Raw genomic sequence first — 24,474 nt, 5'->3', positions numbered from 1 at the left:
ACAGGTATGCATCTCTAAATAGGGTTGCCCAATACAGCCCACTATCTAAGACTTTTCGAGTAGTTCTTTTTGGCCCAAAATGACCACCACAAGCATAATTATGGCAGAAACTTAAAATTGACATATGCTCATTCTCAGGGACAAACCTCCTAATCACTTGATCAGAGCAGAATTTCCATAGATAGGGTTCGTCCCAAACATAATATTTTGCCTCATACCTGATTTTATTCTTCATGGATGTGCTAAGGTAATTAGGCAAAATTCCGGTAACCAAGTAGTTCACAATATCAGCATACCAAGGGACCATACCTTTTATGTGAAATTGTTGCTCATTAGGAAACAGCTCAGAGATGGGTGAGGAGTCCTCATCTCTTACCAACCTACTTAGATGATCCGCCACCAAGTTTTCAGCTCCCCTTCGATCCTTAATCTCTAAATCAAACTCTTGGAGCAAGAGTTTTGACTCCTTTTTCGCTAGCAAGTATTTCAAAGCTGCATGATCAGAAAATACAATCACTTTAGAGCCAAGCAAATATGATCAAAATTTATCTAAAGCAAACACAATTGCTAATAACTCTTTTTCGGTGGTTGTGTAGTTGCATTGTGCAGCATTCAACGTTCTTGAAGCATAGTAGATGACGTGGCTCCTCCCCTCAATTCGTTGACCTAAAACAGCCCCTACCGCATAGTTGCTTGCATCGCTCATGATCTCAAAGGGCAAGTTCCAGTTAGGTGGTTGAATAATGGGTGCAATTGTCAATAGATTCTTGAGCTTGTCAATTGCTTCCTTGCACTCATCCCCAAAGTTGAAAGGCACATCCTTCTGAAGCAATTTGGACAATGGCAGGGCGATTTTTGAAAAGTCTTTGATAAACCGGCGATAGAAACCTGCATGTCCAAGAAAGGCACGTACTTCCCTAACATTTGTAGGGTAAGGTAAGCCCACAATTAAATCAACTTTGGCCTTATCGACCTCTATTCCTCTAGCCGAGATAACATGTCCCAACACAATGCCTTCCTTTACCATAAAGTGGCATTTTTCATAATTCAAAACAAGATTAGTCTCGACACATCGATTCAGAATTTTTCTTAAATTATTTAAGCAATCATCAAACGAATTGCCAAAAACGAATTGCTTAAATTATTTAAGCAATCATCAAGCAATCATCGATTCAGAAAATATACTTATCATGCATCTTTGAAAAGTGCCTGGAGCGTTGCACAAACCAAAAGGCATTCATCTGTAAGCAAAAGTACCGAATGGGCAAGTGAAAGTTGTTTTCTCTTGGTCCTTCTGGGCAATAACAATCTAATAATAACCTGAAAACCCATCGAGAAAACAAAAGAAGGCCTTACCTGCTAATCTTTCTAACATCTGATCTATGAAGGGTAAGGGAAAGTGGTCCTTTCGAGTGGCCAAATTAAGTTTTCAAAAATCAATTACCATACACCAGCCACTTTGTACCCTCATTGGGACTAGTTCATTATTTTGATTTCTTACCACAATTATCCCAGTTTTCTTGGGTACAACATGTATAGGACTTACCCATTTACTATCCGAATTGGGTAGATTATCCCTTCATCCAACAACTTAAGTATTTTTTTCATCACCACTTCTTTCATTACCGGGTTGAGCTTTCTTTGCGATTCTCTAACTGGTTTGGCGCCATCTTCCAAAAGAATCCTATGCATGCAAATTGTGGGGCTCACCCCTTTTATGTCAGCTAAGGTTCAACCAATCGCCACCTTATGTTCTTTCAGAACTTTGATGAGCTGTTCCTCTTGTTCTTTAGTCGACCCTTTCGCAATGATCACGGGCAATGTTTCTTTGTCGCCCAAGTATGCATACTTAAGGTGAGCTGGTAAAGTCTTTAATTCCAACTTCGGAGCCTGCAAAACAAAAGGCAACAATTTCTTGTGAGAAAATGACAATGAAATATTAGAATTGATTACCTTTTGTTCCGATATCGATTCCGGAGTTTCGCAGGATGTATCAAACTCCTCCTCCCTGTCCAACTGTGCACTTAATTCAAGTTCTTCATTCATGTCCTCTTCTCCAAAAATTTCTTGCACAATTGAATCAATAGTGTCAATAGAGCAGATCGAATGGCATTCATTTGGATATTTCATAGCTTCAAAGATATTAAATTTAACAATCTCTCTGTCGAACTTGACAGAGAGGGTACCCTCATCCACATCTATTTTGGTCTTGGCCGTTTTCATGAATGGCCTGCCTAATAGAAGTGGGGTTGAACTTGTGACCGTGTCCTACTCCATCTTCAGAATGTAAAAGTTGGCTGGAAAGATTAGATCATTAACCTACACCAACACATCCTCAACAATCCCTTCCGGGTAGGTGTTAGAACGATTAGCTAGCTGAATGACTACCCTAGTTTCCTTTAAGGGACCTAATCTCAAAGCACAATAAATCAAGTATGGCATGACATTGATGGATGCACCTAGATCTATCATGGCATGCTCGATTCTTTTATTGCCAATCACACAAGGTAAGGTGAACATACCTGGATCAGCACGCTTTTCCGGCAAGGTCCTCTTAGTGACAGCTGAAACGTTTTCTCCAACCCTTACCTTCTCATCGATTCACAGCCTCCTCATGTTAGTGCACAACTCCTTCAGAAATTTTGCATATTTTGGGATCTGTTTGATGGCATCTAACAAGGGAATGTTTATTTCCACCTTCCTGAAGGTCTCTAATACTTCTTTCTCATATTCTTCCTTCTTGGATTTTTCCAACCTACTAGGAAAAGGTGGTACAATGGCATTAGTAATCTTGGGGACAGGGGGGTCGGGTAGTACCTTAATGGGGCTCTCGTTTGAATCTTGTTTCTCCTCTTCCTTCTGTCCCTTATCTGCCTTCCTTGGTGAGGTAGGTTGTGGATGCAATTCCTTCCCGCTTCTCAACACCACTGCACTAGCATTTTCCATGGGATTAACTACCATCTGCGATGGTAGCTTTCCAGAGTTCTGTGCCTCCAACTTGCTAATGGAAGTAGCAAACTGACTAATTTGGTTCCCTAAGTTCTGGACGTTGGCCCTTGTTTCCTACTGAAATTGTTGAGTGTTAGTAGCAAGAGCCTTAATGATTTCATCTAATGACATACCTAAACTTGAGGGTTGACTTTGCACTGAGATAGGTGTTGAAATTGGGGGCTGTCTGTTGAAAGCTTGGGGCTGATATCTCTGTTGTCCTCTTTGATTTCCGTAGCTCGGATTGGGATGATCCCTCCACCACGGATTGTAGTAATTGGAATAAGGATCATACTTGCGTTGGGGTTGGCCCAGAAATCCTCCTACGGCACTAACTTGCTGCATCGAACCATCCTGTAGTGATGGACATATATATCTGTAGGATGCCCAGGAATCGAACAGACACCACATACCCTTGCTGTTTGCAATTGCCCTGCAACCAGTTGTCGAACCAAGGCAGTTAGATCAGAAATTTGATTTTCTAAATTAGAATGACTTACCTCATTAACACACCTGATAGTACCATCTGTTCTTGCTCCGAATTGTTGTGAATTTTTGGCAATGTTGGAAATCAATTCCCTAGCCGCTTCGGGTGTTTTATTGACCAAGGCTCCTCCACTAGCTGCGTCTTCCATACCTCTATCCATAGGTTGTAGTCCTTCATAGAAGTATTGGATCAAGAGCTGTTCGGGTATTTGGTGGTGGGGACAACTAGCACAAAGCTGTTTAAATCTTTCCCAATATTCGTATAGCTCGGGATGTAGGAAAATATTTATCTAAAAACATTCTATTCATCTCATCCCATGTACATATCGAACCGAGAGGAAGAATGTATAATCAATCCTTTGCTTTATCTTGTAAAGTAAAAGGAAAAGATATAAGTTTTACCTGATCCTCAGTCATACCCTGCGGTTTCATGCTTGAACAAACAACATGGAATTCCTTGAGATGCTTATGAGGGTCCTAACCTGGAAAGCCATGAAAAACAGGAAGCAGTTGAATCAATCCAGATTTTAGTTCGAAGGCTACCTCGAGGGTGGGATATATTATGCATAGGGGCTATTGGTTCATGATTGGTGCAGCCAACTCCCTTAGCGTTCTCTCTCTATCAGCCATCCTTTCTTCTTCTTCGAAAATAGGTGGATCACAAGTTGGCAAGTCAAATTCAGAATTCACCCATGGAGGTGAACGGTCCTTCCTTTGCTTCGCCTCCTTCCTTACACGACGGGTAGTCTTCTCAATTTCAGGGTTGTACTCTAGTTCACCTCTTTGAGAAGCACGAATCATAAAACAAAGAAAGTTAACACAAGTAGAAAGTAACAAGCTAAGAAATTAAAGTAGCTCCCTGGCAGCGCCAAAATTTTGATGGGTTGTCGAAGCCCTCAAAATTAATGCTAGTGCCACAATAAAATTTTTGTAGTAATAGTGGTACTAGGTTGAATACCACAGGGAGCTAGGGAATAATTTCTTAGTCGAATGCGCAATATAATAGAGTGGGAAAATTAAATAATTAAAATTTTTACAAGAACAAGAAAGCAATAGCAATACCAAATAAGAGAAATCAGTCTTACCAAATTCTAATTCAAGGGTTCGGGTTGGTCATTTGGTCATCGATCATAGGTAGACTTCGACAGTCTTGCAATTCAAGCATTTAACCTTAGATTTATTAGGATAGCCATAATAAACCTTGTGTTTTCCTAAATCAGCTGACCAAACCCAGCATTCGATCAACACTTATCACTAATCGACTGGGTACGATAGCGTTCCATATTAACTAGTGATACCATTAAGCTTTGTGAAAATAGTTAAACCAAAATAACAATAATTGAGATAGCTGGAATTATCGAATCTTGTCCCATTGATTCCCTTTAAATTAAAACATGTCAATACATTGGTCAAAGGTTGTCACCAACAATTGACCCAGAAAGATATTAACCTAATTGCTACTTGTACCACTATTCGTGACAATTACGGATCACCGAACCATGGATAGCAGTAAGAAAATCAACATTAATTAATTTGTCAGACTAATTAACATTAACATCCATTGAGAATATGCACAAGAACCAACAAATACTTGAATTAAAAAGCAAGAACTTGAGTTAAATACAGAACCTCACGATGACACAATCAAACCTCCCCTTTGAACCAGAAAAGAAAAGGGCTTAGCTGCTCATGATTTACGAACCCTCCAGGCTTTGCTTCTCAGTAGGCCGAACTGATCTTCTTGGTAGCTTGAGTTGCTTGATGCTTGATTGATGGATTGTTGGATTGATGCTTAAAGCTGGTCCACCCCCCTCTTTATATAGCTAAGGGAGATGGCTGTTTTCCAACTGCTTCTAGGAGATTAACCTCAAGTTAGAAAGCCCTGATCTGTTTTGAACTAATCCTATCCTATCTCTTATCTAGTGATCTAATCCAATATTCTAATCTTTATACGATTACCTTCAAAATTTAAATCTAATAAGACTCTCTTTCTGGAGGTTACATTCGAAATTGAGACTCTAGGCTCTTGAATTCGAGTTGGGTTGCTTTAATATTTTGGGCTGCTACAAGGCTCTTCTGTGAATTGGGCTTCGGCTGTGAAATGGGCTTTGCTGGGAACTTGCCCGACTTCGGGCCTGGTTTTGTCTTCGATGCGGACCGAATCTGTCAAAACCCAACACATAAAAGTTGTGGGCCTTTCTTCCTTCTTTCTGATTCCTCTTGATTTATCCAAATCGGAGCCCGGAATTGAGAGTTATGCCCAGATTACTGAATGGTGCCAAAACAGTAAAAAATCATTTGATTTGCCTTGTTTTCTTCCAATTGCCTTCTTGCTTACCCTGAATCGAAATACAAGAGTAATGAGTCCAATTAAGTGCTAAATTAATGAAAAAGATTGAATATTTGGGGATAAAAATAGGGTACCTTTTAGTCTAATCAGTGTATCACTCAATCTAATTCCGCCGCCAACCAAGTGCAATTCGAGCTACAAGTTTCGGGTCTGGCAGTTGGCAGTGTAGAAGAGAGAGGAATTTAACTGAGATAAAGACTAAGAGACCTAATTTGTGTTGAATTAGGAGTCTGCATTGAGAAGCAATTGAGGGGAGGTTTCACTATAAAAAGTACCATAGACTCAAGGCAAGGGGACACATCCTTAGAGAGAATTCAGCAGGGAAGAGAAGAGGAAGCAGTCATAGCACATCAGAAGAGAAGACAAAGCAATTTCCGCACGCCAGAGAATGAGAGGAAGAATCCGAATTCAAGAGGGAGAAAGGCTTAGTTGCTGCACTTGTCTTCTACCTTCAAAGGCTAAAGTTTTCTTGTTATTTTATTCATTCTTTGATGTGTTCTTGTTGTGTTTCCCCTTTAATTTTCTTGAGTATATTGAATTTAATGATGTCTAGATAAATTCTCTTATCTAGGGTTTAGATGGATTCTGATTTAAAGATTATATAGTTATTTGTTTAATTCGATTCAAGACCTTTATTATTTGCATGAAGAATTTTTATTGCTATGCTTAATGCTTTAAAAGAATTGGCCAATCTTTTAATGATTTGATGATTCATGCATGACTGACCAAAGGATTGTTATGAATTAGATCCCTAGACAATAAAAATTGCATGATAGACTTTGATATCGAAAGATGATTAGCTAATGTGTGGGAATCAAGAAAGCTTAATGAGGCAAATCCCCTTCAACGATTAGAGGTTTCCAAAGAAACTAATGCTTATTTTTCCTTTTGACAACCATTTAAAAATTTGATAGTAGAATTGGATTAATAAAGTATTTATATGACTTGATAAAGCTTATTAATTAATTTAGGGAAATCCACCATCACATGCAAATAACTTTAATATACCTTAGGGTAATTTTGGTCTTGAGTTGGATTAAATAGGTAATTATATAACCTCGATTTAACGAAATCTAAACCCTAGCTGCATTCATCCATTAATTCAGTTTTTATTAAGTTGGATTTGTATTAATTTTTTAGTTTTTATTCATTCAATTGATTCACGAGTTCAACTTAGGTTAGTTTAAAATTGATTTGGTATTGTGATCTACTCTTTGTGGGATCGACACTTTTCTCATCATTATACGCACATTTGACTAAGGTACACTTGCCTAAATTATCTGTGCATAAATTACACAACAGAGTTGCAGAAATATAAAATTAATTAATTAAAAATGAAATTCATTAAAATTAAATTCGAACAGTACTAAAAATAACAAGTGCATAAAAATAAATAAATAATAGAGACAAATAAAAAAAAGAACGAAATAAAAAGGTCTGGGAATCCGATCAAAGGTAGCAGTCTCTGGATCTCTCCTTCGACCCTCGAACTTCTCGAGGTAGGCCTTCCATCTTACCTACCCGAATTTTAGATCTGTAGAAAAGAAATACAATACAAATTAAATCTAATAAAAGTAAAATTTGCAGGAAGGAAAAATAAATTAGAAATTAAAGAACTGAAAGTAATTCTAAAACTAAAGAAAAAATGGTTGGGATTCAAATCCAGAGGTGGCAGTAGTGATGTTGGCGAACTGGAAGTAGGAACCCCTCTTCTTGCTTGGGCAACCTCCTCTTCCTCTACCCTTGAACTTCTCAAGATCAGCCTTCCTTCTTACCTGGGTGAATTAACCAACCCCTTCTACAAGGCCCCTGGGACCCTTTTTATAGAGAAGGGTGGACACAACTAGAAATAAGGAGAAAGATGGGGGGCGGCAGCTAGGGTTTAGCAAAGTTAGGGATGCCCTAGGGTTTCCAATGGATGGCTAAGATGGTTTTGGCATGATCCTATGGCTGAAAATGGAAGGAGAGGGCACTCAATATTATGTAGGGCTGAGATTTGGGTTCATAGAAATGGAGGGTGTAGATTAGAACATCTAGCGTTGAAGGATTAAGACTAAAAGAATATGTTGTGCCCTAGATTGAATAGTTGGGATATAAGATGGAAGGAGTGGCTGAGATTTAATGGTGGGGAGCTGAATGGTGAGGATTAGCAGAATAGGTGGTGCCCTAGGGTTTAAAAGTTAGAAAGGAGGGCCCTAAAATGAGTGGTTTAAAAGTTAGAAAGGAGGGTGTAGATTAGAACATCTAGGGTTGAAGGATTAAGATTAAAAGAATATGTGGTGCCCTAGATTGAATGGTTGGGATATAAGATAGAGGGAGTGGCTGAGATTTAATGGTGGGGAGCTGAATGGTGAGGATTAGCAGAATAGGTGGTGCCCTAGGGTTTAAAAGTTAGAAAGGAGGGCCCTAAAATGAGTGGTTGAGATTAAAAGAGGTAGAGGGTGGAGATTAAACACCTAGGGGCGGCTAGGGTTTGCTAAGAGTGAAATGAATGGGTTAAAAAGGCTCCCTAGGGTTTGCTAAGGAGAGGGGAGCATGGTAATATAGTAGGATGGGCGCCAACTAGGTTTTGTAGATAGGAGGCGCCCTCCTGCTTTCAGTTCTTTACAAAAACACCCCCTTTTTCAGTTGGTTTTCACAACAACTTCCCAAAAACTGCACTTCAGCATAGAAAACTTTCTAGTTTTCTACATAATTTGCACAGAGACCCTTAGAAGTCACAGAATTGATTTTAACTGGGAAAATGGTACACTTTAACTAATCTAAGTCCGAAAATACCCCTGAGTTGATGCCCTTATGGCATCAAAATGTAGGGTTATCACATCCCCAACTTAAACATTGCTAGTCCCTTGGCAATGCAGCGTTAAAATTACATTGAGTATAAAGGTCTTTCCCATTACAAGGTCATCCCTAACAGAATTAATCAAGCATCCTGATTCCTACATTCTCAAACTCTATATAGATCGGTATTAGGCTTTAGTGGTAAAACTGTTTTGTTTTGAATATTATAGAAACTTGGCTTAGAAAATATTATTTACCTTCCATTTGCAGATTGTCTTGATAAAATGAGATTGATTTAAAATCAGATAGGTATTCTTATCATTTTTGACAACGGATTTCTACCCCTGAATTTGTTATGCATACTTATTTTTATTGCTACCTTTCACCGTTTTACGTGAATCTCGACACTTGCCTTAGGTGAAGAGACCCGGTTACTTAGTGTAAGGTAAGTGTCTTTGGCATTTCCTTTTTCATTTGACGTGAATCTCGACACTTGACTTAGGTGAAGAGATCCAGTTTCTATGTCTAGGGTGTCCATTGACCTTTTATTCCTTTTATTTTACTAAACTGTTCAGGGTAATCCACAGTCTCTTAACAATTTGAAGAATTTGTTTGTCTAATTTCTCAATCTTTTCTTCTTATTTTCATAGGGGAAAACTTGGGAGTATTTTCCAATTTCTAAACGGTTTCGACAATACTCAAATAACGTCAATTTTCACTCCTATCACTTGCTACCAATTTATACAGAATTCAATATTCTTTTATCAGTTTCCTTAACTTTTTCTGCTTGGGAATCTCTTTTAATGGAAAATTTTAAAGATTTCAGTGAAATTTTATTTCTACATATTTAAAGGCTCAGCTTCACAATTTTTTTTTTCAATTTTTTCTCTCTTTCCTCACCCCCCAACTTAAATGCCATTGTCCTCAATGGCATGACTAGAATGACGCAAATGGGACTTGGGCCAAGGGAAAAATCAATAGGGTTTTCCTAAGGGGTTCAAGGTATGCCACCTGGTCTTGAATCAAGAACAGAAAAAACTCTATTCCTACAAGCAAAAACATTAAAAACTATGTTGGGTTGCCTTCCAACCAGTGCTAAGTTAACGTCTTCAACCGGACACATTCAAGCACTTTTTCCATCTATACTCTCTAAATCACTTTAATCTTCTAATAGATAGGGCTTAAACTGGGCTAACCAAGGGGTAAACTGAAGGGATGAGATATTCACCGTATGGACGCCCGTATCTTGCAGAATAGAATGGGCAAATTTCAAAAAATTTCTCTCCATCCTACTGGGAATCGTATTCCCTATTTTAGAAAAAATCATATTTTTCAATGATCAATCTTGAACCAAGTGTTAGACAGTTTTGTATGCCCTTAGCTTCAATCCAATTTGATGTACTTTTGTTATTTAGTGGAAATAAATAAAGTGCATGTTTGATTCATGTTGTTTGGTTTAATTCTGTGTTAGACCCTAAAACTGGACACTTATAGAGAATCGTGTTAGTTTTAAATGTTCACAGCCATTGGATAAGTCTGGGGAGATTTATCCTGCCAAGGCTGATACTGGTGTGCCACCAAGTGTTGGGATGGCCTGTCTCGGCCACCAGGGTAAGACCCAAGGCATATGCGATATGGGATTACTCGAATCCTTGAACCGGACCAGATTTCCAGTATTGCCCTAGACCTTGGAGACAGATGGGCAAAACTGGAAAGTTACACCTGATCCCTAGACTCGATTATGATACTTCACTAGGTGTCGGATTAGGCTGTCTTTGATATGCCAATCAGTGAGATCCTTGGTGGGGATCAAAACCTGGGTATGTTGGGATAGTCTGAGAATTCATCTGAGTGGGTGATCATAGTGACAGGATCAACCACTTTGTCGGACAAAGGGTAATGATCGGAAATGCACTCTCTTTGATGGAAACCAAATTGCCGGCAGTTGATTTCAATCGTTGGAATTTTGTTTTGCAAAATTAATATATATATATATATATATATGTACGGTTTCGAAATGTTTGCAAATGGTTTTAATTCCCGGGATCCATGTGAGTGGAGAGTGCGGCACTGTTCCTTGTAGCCGAGGGAGAGGTTCTCTCTTGTCGGGCAGTGCTTGATCATTAAGGGCTGAGAGGTTAAGTGTAAGACCATTTAGGATAATACCTGATGGGATAATCTTGCACCTGCCCACAGTCCCTGGGTTTTTATAAGATGGCTTGGCACATGGACCACTTAATGTAAGTGTTGGGCCCATAGGGTCCATGTGATGGGCTCAGGGGTTCACTGAGCTTAATGGGCCAAAAGCCCATTTCGAGCTGGGCTGATATGATCACCCATCTATGGGGCTTCTTTTATTGCCAATCACACAGGGTAGGGTAAACATACCTGGATCAGCACGCTTTTCTGGCAGGGTGCTCTTGATCATGGCTGAAACGTTCTCTCCCACTCTTACCTTTTCATCAATTCGCAGCCTCCTCTTGTTAGTGCATAACTCTTTCAAAAATTTTGCATATTTAGGGATTTGTTTTATTGCATCTAGCAAGGGAATGTTGATCTCCACCTTCCTAAAGGTTTCTAACACTTCTTGTTCATATTCCTCTTTCTTTGAACTTGCCAACCTGCTAGGAAAAGGTGGTACAACATTAGTAACCTTAGGGAGAGGGGGGTCCGATTTTACCTCAATGGGGCTGTTGTTTGACCCTTGTCCTTCCTTTTCCTTGGCTGCCTTCGATGGTGAACTTGGTTGGGACTGCAACTCTCTTCCACTCCTCAATACCACCGCATTTGCATTCTCTTTCGAATTAACTACCATTTGTGAGGGTAGTTTCCCGAAGTTCTGTGCAAGCTAGCTAATTTGGTTCCCCAAATTCTGAATGCTAGCTCTCGTTTCTTGCTGAAATTGCTAAGTATTAGTAGCGAGAGCCTTAACTATATCATCTAAGGACATACCTGAATTCAGGGGTTGGCCTTGCGCTGTGATGGGTGTTAAAAACTGGGGCTATCGACTAAAAACTGGAAGTAGGAACCCCTCTTCTTGCTTGGGCAACCTCCTCTTCCTCTACCCTTGAACTTCTCAAGATCAGCCTTCCTTCTTACCTGGGTGAATTAACCAACCCCTTCTACAAGGCCCCTGGGACCCTTTTTATAGAGAAGGGTGGACACAACTAGAAATAAGGAGAAAGATGGGGGGCGGCAGCTAGGGTTTAGCAAAGTTAGGGATGCCCTAGGGTTTCCAATGGATGGCTAAGATGGTTTTGGCATGATCCTATGGCTGAAAATGGAAGGAGAGGGCACTCAATATTATGTAGGGCTGAGATTTGGGTTCATAGAAATGGAGGGTGTAGATTAGAACATCTAGCGTTGAAGGATTAAGACTAAAAGAATATGTTGTGCCCTAGATTGAATAGTTGGGATATAAGATGGAAGGAGTGGCTGAGATTTAATGGTGGGGAGCTGAATGGTGAGGATTAGCAGAATAGGTGGTGCCCTAGGGTTTAAAAGTTAGAAAGGAGGGCCCTAAAATGAGTGGTTTAAAAGTTAGAAAGGAGGGTGTAGATTAGAACATCTAGGGTTGAAGGATTAAGATTAAAAGAATATGTGGTGCCCTAGATTGAATGGTTGGGATATAAGATAGAGGGAGTGGCTGAGATTTAATGGTGGGGAGCTGAATGGTGAGGATTAGCAGAATAGGTGGTGCCCTAGGGTTTAAAAGTTAGAAAGGAGGGCCCTAAAATGAGTGGTTGAGATTAAAAGAGGTAGAGGGTGGAGATTAAACACCTAGGGGCGGCTAGGGTTTGCTAAGAGTGAAATGAATGGGTTAAAAAGGCTCCCTAGGGTTTGCTAAGGAGAGGGGAGCATGGTAATATAGTAGGATGGGCGCCAACTAGGTTTTGTAGATAGGAGGCGCCCTCCTGCTTTCAGTTCTTTACAAAAACACCCCCTTTTTCAGTTGGTTTTCACAACAACTTCCCAAAAACTGCACTTCAGCATAGAAAACTTTCTAGTTTTCTACATAATTTGCACAGAGACCCTTAGAAGTCACAGAATTGATTTTAACTGGGAAAATGGTACACTTTAACTAATCTAAGTCCGAAAATACCCCTGAGTTGATGCCCTTATGGCATCAAAATGTAGGGTTATCACATCCCCAACTTAAACATTGCTAGTCCCTTGGCAATGCAGCGTTAAAATTACATTGAGTATAAAGGTCTTTCCCATTACAAGGTCATCCCTAACAGAATTAATCAAGCATCCTGATTCCTACATTCTCAAACTCTATATAGATCGGTATTAGGCTTTAGTGGTAAAACTGTTTTGTTTTGAATATTATAGAAACTTGGCTTAGAAAATATTATTTACCTTCCATTTGCAGATTGTCTTGATAAAATGAGATTGATTTAAAATCAGATAGGTATTCTTATCATTTTTGACAACGGATTTCTACCCCTGAATTTGTTATGCATACTTATTTTTATTGCTACCTTTCACCGTTTTACGTGAATCTCGACACTTGCCTTAGGTGAAGAGACCCGGTTACTTAGTGTAAGGTAAGTGTCTTTGGCATTTCCTTTTTCATTTGACGTGAATCTCGACACTTGACTTAGGTGAAGAGATCCAGTTTCTATGTCTAGGGTGTCCATTGACCTTTTATTCCTTTTATTTTACTAAACTGTTCAGGGTAATCCACAGTCTCTTAACAATTTGAAGAATTTGTTTGTCTAATTTCTCAATCTTTTCTTCTTATTTTCATAGGGGAAAACTTGGGAGTATTTTCCAATTTCTAAACGGTTTCGACAATACTCAAATAACGTCAATTTTCACTCCTATCACTTGCTACCAATTTATACAGAATTCAATATTCTTTTATCAGTTTCCTTAACTTTTTCTGCTTGGGAATCTCTTTTAATGGAAAATTTTAAAGATTTCAGTGAAATTTTATTTCTACATATTTAAAGGCTCAGCTTCACAATTTTTTTTTTCAATTTTTTCTCTCTTTCCTCACCCCCCAACTTAAATGCCATTGTCCTCAATGGCATGACTAGAATGACGCAAATGGGACTTGGGCCAAGGGAAAAATCAATAGGGTTTTCCTAAGGGGTTCAAGGTATGCCACCTGGTCTTGAATCAAGAACAGAAAAAACTCTATTCCTACAAGCAAAAACATTAAAAACTATGTTGGGTTGCCTTCCAACCAGTGCTAAGTTAACGTCTTCAACCGGACACATTCAAGCACTTTTTCCATCTATACTCTCTAAATCACTTTAATCTTCTAATAGATAGGGCTTAAACTGGGCTAACCAAGGGGTAAACTGAAGGGATGAGATATTCACCGTATGGACGCCCGTATCTTGCAGAATAGAATGGGCAAATTTCAAAAAATTTCTCTCCATCCTACTGGGAATCGTATTCCCTATTTTAGAAAAAATCATATTTTTCAATGATCAATCTTGAACCAAGTGTTAGACAGTTTTGTATGCCCTTAGCTTCAATCCAATTTGATGTACTTTTGTTATTTAGTGGAAATAAATAAAGTGCATGTTTGATTCATGTTGTTTGGTTTAATTCTGTGTTAGACCCTAAAACTGGACACTTATAGAGAATCGTGTTAGTTTTAAATGTTCACAGCCATTGGATAAGTCTGGGGAGATTTATCCTGCCAAGGCTGATACTGGTGTGCCACCAAGTGTTGGGATGGCCTGTCTCGGCCACCAGGGTAAGACCCAAGGCATATGCGATATGGGATTACTCGAATCCTTGAACCGGACCAGATTTCCAGTATTGCCCTAGACCTTGGAGACAGATGGGCAAAACTGGAAAGTTACACCTGATCCCTAGACTCGATTATGATACTTCACTAGGTGTCGGATTAGGCTGTCTTTGATATGCCAATCAGTGAGATCCTTGGTGGGGATCAAAACCTGGGTATGTTGGGATAGTCTGAGAATTCATCTGAGTGGGTGATCATAGTGACAGGATCAACCACTTTGTCGGACAAAGGGTAATGATCGGAAATGCACTCTCTTTGATGGAAACCAAATTGCCGGCAGTTGATTTCAATCGTTGGAATTTTGTTTTGCAAAATTAATATATATATATATATATATATGTACGGTTTCGAAATGTTTGCAAATGGTTTTAATTCCCGGGATCCATGTGAGTGGAGAGTGCGGCACTGTTCCTTGTAGCCGAGGGAGAGGTTCTCTCTTGTCGGGCAGTGCTTGATCATTAAGGGCTGAGAGGTTAAGTGTAAGACCATTTAGGATAATACCTGATGGGATAATCTTGCACCTGCCCACAGTCCCTGGGTTTTTATAAGATGGCTTGGCACATGGACCACTTAATGTAAGTGTTGGGCCCATAGGGTCCATGTGATGGGCTCAGGGGTTCACTGAGCTTAATGGGCCAAAAGCCCATTTCGAGCTGGGCTGATATGATCACCCATCTATGGGGCTTCTTTTATTGCCAATCACACAGGGTAGGGTAAACATACCTGGATCAGCACGCTTTTCTGGCAGGGTGCTCTTGATCATGGCTGAAACGTTCTCTCCCACTCTTACCTTTTCATCAATTCGCAGCCTCCTCTTGTTAGTGCATAACTCTTTCAAAAATTTTGCATATTTAGGGATTTGTTTTATTGCATCTAGCAAGGGAATGTTGATCTCCACCTTCCTAAAGGTTTCTAACACTTCTTGTTCATATTCCTCTTTCTTTGAACTTGCCAACCTGCTAGGAAAAGGTGGTACAACATTAGTAACCTTAGGGAGAGGGGGGTCCGATTTTACCTCAATGGGGCTGTTGTTTGACCCTTGTCCTTCCTTTTCCTTGGCTGCCTTCGATGGTGAACTTGGTTGGGACTGCAACTCTCTTCCACTCCTCAATACCACCGCATTTGCATTCTCTTTCGAATTAACTACCATTTGTGAGGGTAGTTTCCCGAAGTTCTGTGCAAGCTAGCTAATTTGGTTCCCCAAATTCTGAATGCTAGCTCTCGTTTCTTGCTGAAATTGCTAAGTATTAGTAGCGAGAGCCTTAACTATATCATCTAAGGACATACCTGAATTCAGGGGTTGGCCTTGCGCTGTGATGGGTGTTAAAAACTGGGGCTATCGACTAAAAACTGGAAGTAGGAACCCCTCTTCTTGCTTGGGCAACCTCCTCTTCCTCTACCCTTGAACTTCTCAAGATCAGCCTTCCTTCTTACCTGGGTGAATTAACCAACCCCTTCTACAAGGCCCCTGGGACCCTTTTTATAGAGAAGGGTGGACACAACTAGAAATAAGGAGAAAGATGGGGGGCGGCAGCTAGGGTTTAGCAAAGTTAGGGATGCCCTAGGGTTTCCAATGGATGGCTAAGATGGTTTTGGCATGATCCTATGGCTGAAAATGGAAGGAGAGGGCACTCAATATTATGTAGGGCTGAGATTTGGGTTCATAGAAATGGAGGGTGTAGATTAGAACATCTAGCGTTGAAGGATTAAGACTAAAAGAATATGTTGTGCCCTAGATTGAATAGTTGGGATATAAGATGGAAGGAGTGGCTGAGATTTAATGGTGGGGAGCTGAATGGTGAGGATTAGCAGAATAGGTGGTGCCCTAGGGTTTAAAAGTTAGAAAGGAGGGCCCTAAAATGAGTGGTTTAAAAGTTAGAAAGGAGGGTGTAGATTAGAACATCTAGGGTTGAAGGATTAAGATTAAAAGAATATGTGGTGCCCTAGATTGAATGGTTGGGATATAAGATAGAGGGAGTGGCTGAGATTTAATGGTGGGGAGCTGAATGGTGAGGATTAGCAGAATAGGTGGTGCCCTAGGGTTTAAAAGTTAGAAAGGAGGGCCCTAAAATGAGTGGTTGAGATTAAAAGAGGTAGAGGGTGGAGATTAAACACCTAGGGGCGGCTAGGGTTTGCTAAGAGTGAAATGAATGGGTTAAAAAGGCTCCCTAGGGTTTGCTAAGGAGAGGGGAGCATGGTAATATAGTAGGATGGGCGCCAACTAGGTTTTGTAGATAGGAGGCGCCCTCCTGCTTTCAGTTCTTTACAAAAACACCCCCTTTTTCAGTTGGTTTTCACAACAACTTCCCAAAAACTGCACTTCAGCATAGAAAACTTTCTAGTTTTCTACATAATTTGCACAGAGACCCTTAGAAGTCACAGAATTGATTTTAACTGGGAAAATGGTACACTTTAACTAATCTAAGTCCGAAAATACCCCTGAGTTGATGCCCTTATGGCATCAAAATGTAGGGTTATCACATCCCCAACTTAAACATTGCTAGTCCCTTGGCAATGCAGCGTTAAAATTACATTGAGTATAAAGGTCTTTCCCATTACAAGGTCATCCCTAACAGAATTAATCAAGCATCCTGATTCCTACATTCTCAAACTCTATATAGATCGGTATTAGGCTTTAGTGGTAAAACTGTTTTGTTTTGAATATTATAGAAACTTGGCTTAGAAAATATTATTTACCTTCCATTTGCAGATTGTCTTGATAAAATGAGATTGATTTAAAATCAGATAGGTATTCTTATCATTTTTGACAACGGATTTCTACCCCTGAATTTGTTATGCATACTTATTTTTATTGCTACCTTTCACCGTTTTACGTGAATCTCGACACTTGCCTTAGGTGAAGAGACCCGGTTACTTAGTGTAAGGTAAGTGTCTTTGGCATTTCCTTTTTCATTTGACGTGAATCTCGACACTTGACTTAGGTGAAGAGATCCAGTTTCTATGTCTAGGGTGTCCATTGACCTTTTATTCCTTTTATTTTACTAAACTGTTCAGGGTAATCCACAGTCTCTTAACAATTTGAAGAATTTGTTTGTCTAATTTCTCAATCTTTTCTTCTTATTTTCATAGGGGAAAACTTGGGAGTATTTTCCAATTTCTAAACGGTTTCGACAATACTCAAATAACGTCAATTTTCACTCCTATCACTTGCTACCAATTTATACAGAATTCAATATTCTTTTATCAGTTTCCTTAACTTTTTCTGCTTGGGAATCTCTTTTAATGGAAAATTTTAAAGATTTCAGTGAAATTTTATTTCTACATATTTAAAGGCTCAGCTTCACAATTTTTTTTTTCAATTTTTTCTCTCTTTCCTCACCCCCCAACTTAAATGCCATTGTCCTCAATGGCATGACTAGAATGACGCAAATGGGACTTGGGCCAAGGGAAAAATCAATAGGGTTTTCCTAAGGGGTTCAAGGTATGCCACCTGGTCTTGAATCAAGAACAGAAAAAACTCTATTCCTACAAGCAAAAACATTAAAAACTATGTTGGGTTGCCTTCCAACCAGTGCTAAGTTAACGTCTTCAACCGGACACATTCAAGCACTTTTTCCATCTATACTCTCTAAATCACTTTAATCTTCTAATAGATAGGGCTTAAACTGGGCTAACCAAGGGGTAAACTGAAGGGATGAGATATTCACCGTATGGACGCCCGTATCTTGCAGAATAGAATGGGCAAATTTCAAAAAATTTCTCTCCATCCTACTGGGAATCGTATTCCCTATTTTAGAAAAAATCATATTTTTCAATGATCAATCTTGAACCAAGTGTTAGACAGTTTTGTATGCCCTTAGCTTCAATCCAATTTGATGTACTTTTGTTATTTAGTGGAAATAAATAAAGTGCATGTTTGATTCATGTTGTTTGGTTTAATTCTGTGTTAGACCCTAAAACTGGACACTTATAGAGAATCGTGTTAGTTTTAAATGTTCACAGCCATTGGATAAGTCTGGGGAGATTTATCCTGCCAAGGCTGATACTGGTGTGCCACCAAGTGTTGGGATGGCCTGTCTCGGCCACCAGGGTAAGACCCAAGGCATATGCGATATGGGATTACTCGAATCCTTGAACCGGACCAGATTTCCAGTATTGCCCTAGACCTTGGAGACAGATGGGCAAAACTGGAAAGTTACACCTGATCCCTAGACTCGATTATGATACTTCACTAGGTGTCGGATTAGGCTGTCTTTGATATGCCAATCAGTGAGATCCTTGGTGGGGATCAAAACCTGGGTATGTTGGGATAGTCTGAGAATTCATCTGAGTGGGTGATCATAGTGACAGGATCAACCACTTTGTCGGACAAAGGGTAATGATCGGAAATGCACTCTCTTTGATGGAAACCAAATTGCCGGCAGTTGATTTCAATCGTTGGAATTTTGTTTTGCAAAATTAATATATATATATATATATATATGTACGGTTTCGAAATGTTTGCAAATGGTTTTAATTCCCGGGATCCATGTGAGTGGAGAGTGCGGCACTGTTCCTTGTAGCCGAGGGAGAGGTTCTCTCTTGTCGGGCAGTGCTTGATCATTAAGGGCTGAGAGGTTAAGTGTAAGACCATTTAGGATAATACCTGATGGGATAATCTTGCACCTGCCCACAGTCCCTGGGTTTTTATAAGATGGCTTGGCACATGGACCACTTAATGTAAGTGTTGGGCCCATAGGGTCCATGTGATGGGCTCAGGGGTTCACTGAGCTTAATGGGCCAAAAGCCCATTTCGAGCTGGGCTGATATGATCACCCATCTATGGGGCTTCTTTTATTGCCAATCACACAGGGTAGGGTAAACATACCTGGATCAGCACGCTTTTCTGGCAGGGTGCTCTTGATCATGGCTGAAACGTTCTCTCCCACTCTTACCTTTTCATCAATTCGCAGCCTCCTCTTGTTAGTGCATAACTCTTTCAAAAATTTTGCATATTTAGGGATTTGTTTTATTGCATCTAGCAAGGGAATGTTGATCTCCACCTTCCTAAAGGTTTCTAACACTTCTTGTTCATATTCCTCTTTCTTTGAACTTGCCAACCTGCTAGGAAAAGGTGGTACAACATTAGTAACCTTAGGGAGAGGGGGGTCCGATTTTACCTCAATGGGGCTGTTGTTTGACCCTTGTCCTTCCTTTTCCTTGGCTGCCTTCGATGGTGAACTTGGTTGGGACTGCAACTCTCTTCCACTCCTCAATACCACCGCATTTGCATTCTCTTTCGAATTAACTACCATTTGTGAGGGTAGTTTCCCGAAGTTCTGTGCAAGCTGGCTAATTTGGTTCCCCAAATTCTGAATGCTAGCTCTCGTTTCTTGCTGAAATTGCTAAGTATTAGTAGCGAGAGCCTTAACTATATCATCTAAGGACATACCTGAATTCAGGGGTTGGCCTTGCGCTGTGATGGGTGTTAAAAACTGGGGCTATCGACTAAAAACTGGAAGTAGGAACCCCTCTTCTTGCTTGGGCAACCTCCTCTTCCTCTACCCTTGAACTTCTCAAGATCAGCCTTCCTTCTTACCTGGGTGAATTAACCAACCCCTTCTACAAGGCCCCTGGGACCCTTTTTATAGAGAAGGGTGGACACAACTAGAAATAAGGAGAAAGATGGGGGGCGGCAGCTAGGGTTTAGCAAAGTTAGGGATGCCCTAGGGTTTCCAATGGATGGCTAAGATGGTTTTGGCATGATCCTATGGCTGAAAATGGAAGGAGAGGGCACTCAATATTATGTAGGGCTGAGATTTGGGTTCATAGAAATGGAGGGTGTAGATTAGAACATCTAGCGTTGAAGGATTAAGACTAAAAGAATATGTTGTGCCCTAGATTGAATAGTTGGGATATAAGATGGAAGGAGTGGCTGAGATTTAATGGTGGGGAGCTGAATGGTGAGGATTAGCAGAATAGGTGGTGCCCTAGGGTTTAAAAGTTAGAAAGGAGGGCCCTAAAATGAGTGGTTTAAAAGTTAGAAAGGAGGGTGTAGATTAGAACATCTAGGGTTGAAGGATTAAGATTAAAAGAATATGTGGTGCCCTAGATTGAATGGTTGGGATATAAGATAGAGGGAGTGGCTGAGATTTAATGGTGGGGAGCTGAATGGTGAGGATTAGCAGAATAGGTGGTGCCCTAGGGTTTAAAAGTTAGAAAGGAGGGCCCTAAAATGAGTGGTTGAGATTAAAAGAGGTAGAGGGTGGAGATTAAACACCTAGGGGCGGCTAGGGTTTGCTAAGAGTGAAATGAATGGGTTAAAAAGGCTCCCTAGGGTTTGCTAAGGAGAGGGGAGCATGGTAATATAGTAGGATGGGCGCCAACTAGGTTTTGTAGATAGGAGGCGCCCTCCTGCTTTCAGTTCTTTACAAAAACACCCCCTTTTTCAGTTGGTTTTCACAACAACTTCCCAAAAACTGCACTTCAGCATAGAAAACTTTCTAGTTTTCTACATAATTTGCACAGAGACCCTTAGAAGTCACAGAATTGATTTTAACTGGGAAAATGGTACACTTTAACTAATCTAAGTCCGAAAATACCCCTGAGTTGATGCCCTTATGGCATCAAAATGTAGGGTTATCACATCCCCAACTTAAACATTGCTAGTCCCTTGGCAATGCAGCGTTAAAATTACATTGAGTATAAAGGTCTTTCCCATTACAAGGTCATCCCTAACAGAATTAATCAAGCATCCTGATTCCTACATTCTCAAACTCTATATAGATCGGTATTAGGCTTTAGTGGTAAAACTGTTTTGTTTTGAATATTATAGAAACTTGGCTTAGAAAATATTATTTACCTTCCATTTGCAGATTGTCTTGATAAAATGAGATTGATTTAAAATCAGATAGGTATTCTTATCATTTTTGACAACGGATTTCTACCCCTGAATTTGTTATGCATACTTATTTTTATTGCTACCTTTCACCGTTTTACGTGAATCTCGACACTTGCCTTAGGTGAAGAGACCCGGTTACTTAGTGTAAGGTAAGTGTCTTTGGCATTTCCTTTTTCATTTGACGTGAATCTCGACACTTGACTTAGGTGAAGAGATCCAGTTTCTATGTCTAGGGTGTCCATTGACCTTTTATTCCTTTTATTTTACTAAACTGTTCAGGGTAATCCACAGTCTCTTAACAATTTGAAGAATTTGTTTGTCTAATTTCTCAATCTTTTCTTCTTATTTTCATAGGGGAAAACTTGGGAGTATTTTCCAATTTCTAAACGGTTTCGACAATACTCAAATAACGTCAATTTTCACTCCTATCACTTGCTACCAATTTATACAGAATTCAATATTCTTTTATCAGTTTCCTTAACTTTTTCTGCTTGGGAATCTCTTTTAATGGAAAATTTTAAAGATTTCAGTGAAATTTTATTTCTACATATTTAAAGGCTCAGCTTCACAATTTTTTTTTTCAATTTTTTCTCTCTTTCCTCACCCCCCAACTTAAATGCCATTGTCCTCAATGGCATGACTAGAATGACGCAAATGGGACTTGGGCCAAGGGAAAAATCAATAGGGTTTTCCTAAGGGGTTCAAGGTATGCCACCTGGTCTTGAATCAAGAACAGAAAAAACTCTATTCCTACAAGCAAAAACATTAAAAACTATGTTGGGTTGCCTTCCAACCAGTGCTAAGTTAACGTCTTCAACCGGACACATTCAAGCACTTTTTCCATCTATACTCTCTAAATCACTTTAATCTTCTAATAGATAGGGCTTAAACTGGGCTAACCAAGGGGTAAACTGAAGGGATGAGATATTCACCGTATGGACGCCCGTATCTTGCAGAATAGAATGGGCAAATTTCAAAAAATTTCTCTCCATCCTACTGGGAATCGTATTCCCTATTTTAGAAAAAATCATATTTTTCAATGATCAATCTTGAACCAAGTGTTAGACAGTTTTGTATGCCCTTAGCTTCAATCCAATTTGATGTACTTTTGTTATTTAGTGGAAATAAATAAAGTGCATGTTTGATTCATGTTGTTTGGTTTAATTCTGTGTTAGACCCTAAAACTGGACACTTATAGAGAATCGTGTTAGTTTTAAATGTTCACAGCCATTGGATAAGTCTGGGGAGATTTATCCTGCCAAGGCTGATACTGGTGTGCCACCAAGTGTTGGGATGGCCTGTCTCGGCCACCAGGGTAAGACCCAAGGCATATGCGATATGGGATTACTCGAATCCTTGAACCGGACCAGATTTCCAGTATTGCCCTAGACCTTGGAGACAGATGGGCAAAACTGGAAAGTTACACCTGATCCCTAGACTCGATTATGATACTTCACTAGGTGTCGGATTAGGCTGTCTTTGATATGCCAATCAGTGAGATCCTTGGTGGGGATCAAAACCTGGGTATGTTGGGATAGTCTGAGAATTCATCTGAGTGGGTGATCATAGTGACAGGATCAACCACTTTGTCGGACAAAGGGTAATGATCGGAAATGCACTCTCTTTGATGGAAACCAAATTGCCGGCAGTTGATTTCAATCGTTGGAATTTTGTTTTGCAAAATTAATATATATATATATATATATATGTACGGTTTCGAAATGTTTGCAAATGGTTTTAATTCCCGGGATCCATGTGAGTGGAGAGTGCGGCACTGTTCCTTGTAGCCGAGGGAGAGGTTCTCTCTTGTCGGGCAGTGCTTGATCATTAAGGGCTGAGAGGTTAAGTGTAAGACCATTTAGGATAATACCTGATGGGATAATCTTGCACCTGCCCACAGTCCCTGGGTTTTTATAAGATGGCTTGGCACATGGACCACTTAATGTAAGTGTTGGGCCCATAGGGTCCATGTGATGGGCTCAGGGGTTCACTGAGCTTAATGGGCCAAAAGCCCATTTCGAGCTGGGCTGATATGATCACCCATCTATGGGGCTTCTTTTATTGCCAATCACACAGGGTAGGGTAAACATACCTGGATCAGCACGCTTTTCTGGCAGGGTGCTCTTGATCATGGCTGAAACGTTCTCTCCCACTCTTACCTTTTCATCAATTCGCAGCCTCCTCTTGTTAGTGCATAACTCTTTCAAAAATTTTGCATATTTAGGGATTTGTTTTATTGCATCTAGCAAGGGAATGTTGATCTCCACCTTCCTAAAGGTTTCTAACACTTCTTGTTCATATTCCTCTTTCTTTGAACTTGCCAACCTGCTAGGAAAAGGTGGTACAACATTAGTAACCTTAGGGAGAGGGGGGTCCGATTTTACCTCAATGGGGCTGTTGTTTGACCCTTGTCCTTCCTTTTCCTTGGCTGCCTTCGATGGTGAACTTGGTTGGGACTGCAACTCTCTTCCACTCCTCAATACCACCGCATTTGCATTCTCTTTCGAATTAACTACCATTTGTGAGGGTAGTTTCCCGAAGTTCTGTGCAAGCTGGCTAATTTGGTTCCCCAAATTCTGAATGCTAGCTCTCGTTTCTTGCTGAAATTGCTAAGTATTAGTAGCGAGAGCCTTAACTATATCATCTAAGGACATACCTGAATTCAGGGGTTGGCCTTGCGCTGTGATGGGTGTTAAAAACTGGGGCTATCGACTGAAAATTTGGGGCTGATATTTCTGCTGTCCTCCTTGGGTTCCATAGCTTAAGTTTGGATGATCTCTCCACCCCGGATTGTAATGATTGGAGTAAGGATCATACTTTCGTTGGGGCTGGCTCGGGAATCCTCCCACGGCATTGACTTGCTACATCGGGCCATCTTGTAGTGATGGATACATGTCCGTAGGATGTCCAGGGATTGAACAGAGACCACACACCCTGGCAGTTTGTAACTATCCTGATGCGAGCTGCTTAACCAAAGCAGTTAAATCAGAAATCTGGTTTTCTAAATTTGCATAGCTTACCTCATTAACCCTTCTAATGGTACCTTCTGTCCTTGTACCAAATTGCTGAGAATTTTCGGCCATATTGGAGATTAATTCCCTGGCCGCTTCAGGTGTCTTGTTCACTAGAGCTCCTCCACTGGCTGCATCGACCATACTTCTATCCATGGGCTGAAGCCCTTCATAGAAGTATTGGATTAACAATTGTTCAGGAATTTGGTGGTGGGGACAACTAGCAACAAGTTGCTTAAACCTTTCC

General features: G+C 40.1%; 1 protein-coding gene across 1 annotated transcript; it reads right to left on the bottom strand.

Moving 5' to 3' along the window:
* Window positions 1-2,601: 2,601 nt before the first annotated feature.
* Window positions 2,602-24,371, bottom strand: LOC148800612 (uncharacterized). The gene is made up of 3 exons (XM_088903801.1): window positions 24,237-24,371; window positions 23,601-23,816; window positions 2,602-3,063 (listed from the first exon to the last, which is right to left on the bottom strand). The coding sequence occupies exons 1-3, from the start codon at window positions 24,369-24,371 to the stop codon at window positions 2,602-2,604; spliced, it is 813 nt and encodes a 270-aa protein (XP_088759927.1).
* Window positions 24,372-24,474: the final 103 nt, after the last annotated feature.

The sequence above is a fragment of the Nelumbo nucifera genome, chromosome 4, assembly GCF_055504915.1.
Source record: "Nelumbo nucifera cultivar China Antique chromosome 4, China Antique-T2T, whole genome shotgun sequence".
Taxonomy (NCBI): domain Eukaryota; kingdom Viridiplantae; phylum Streptophyta; class Magnoliopsida; order Proteales; family Nelumbonaceae; genus Nelumbo; species Nelumbo nucifera.
The sequence above is the reverse complement of the archived record's forward strand: the minus strand, read 5'-3'. Positions and strand labels throughout refer to the sequence as shown.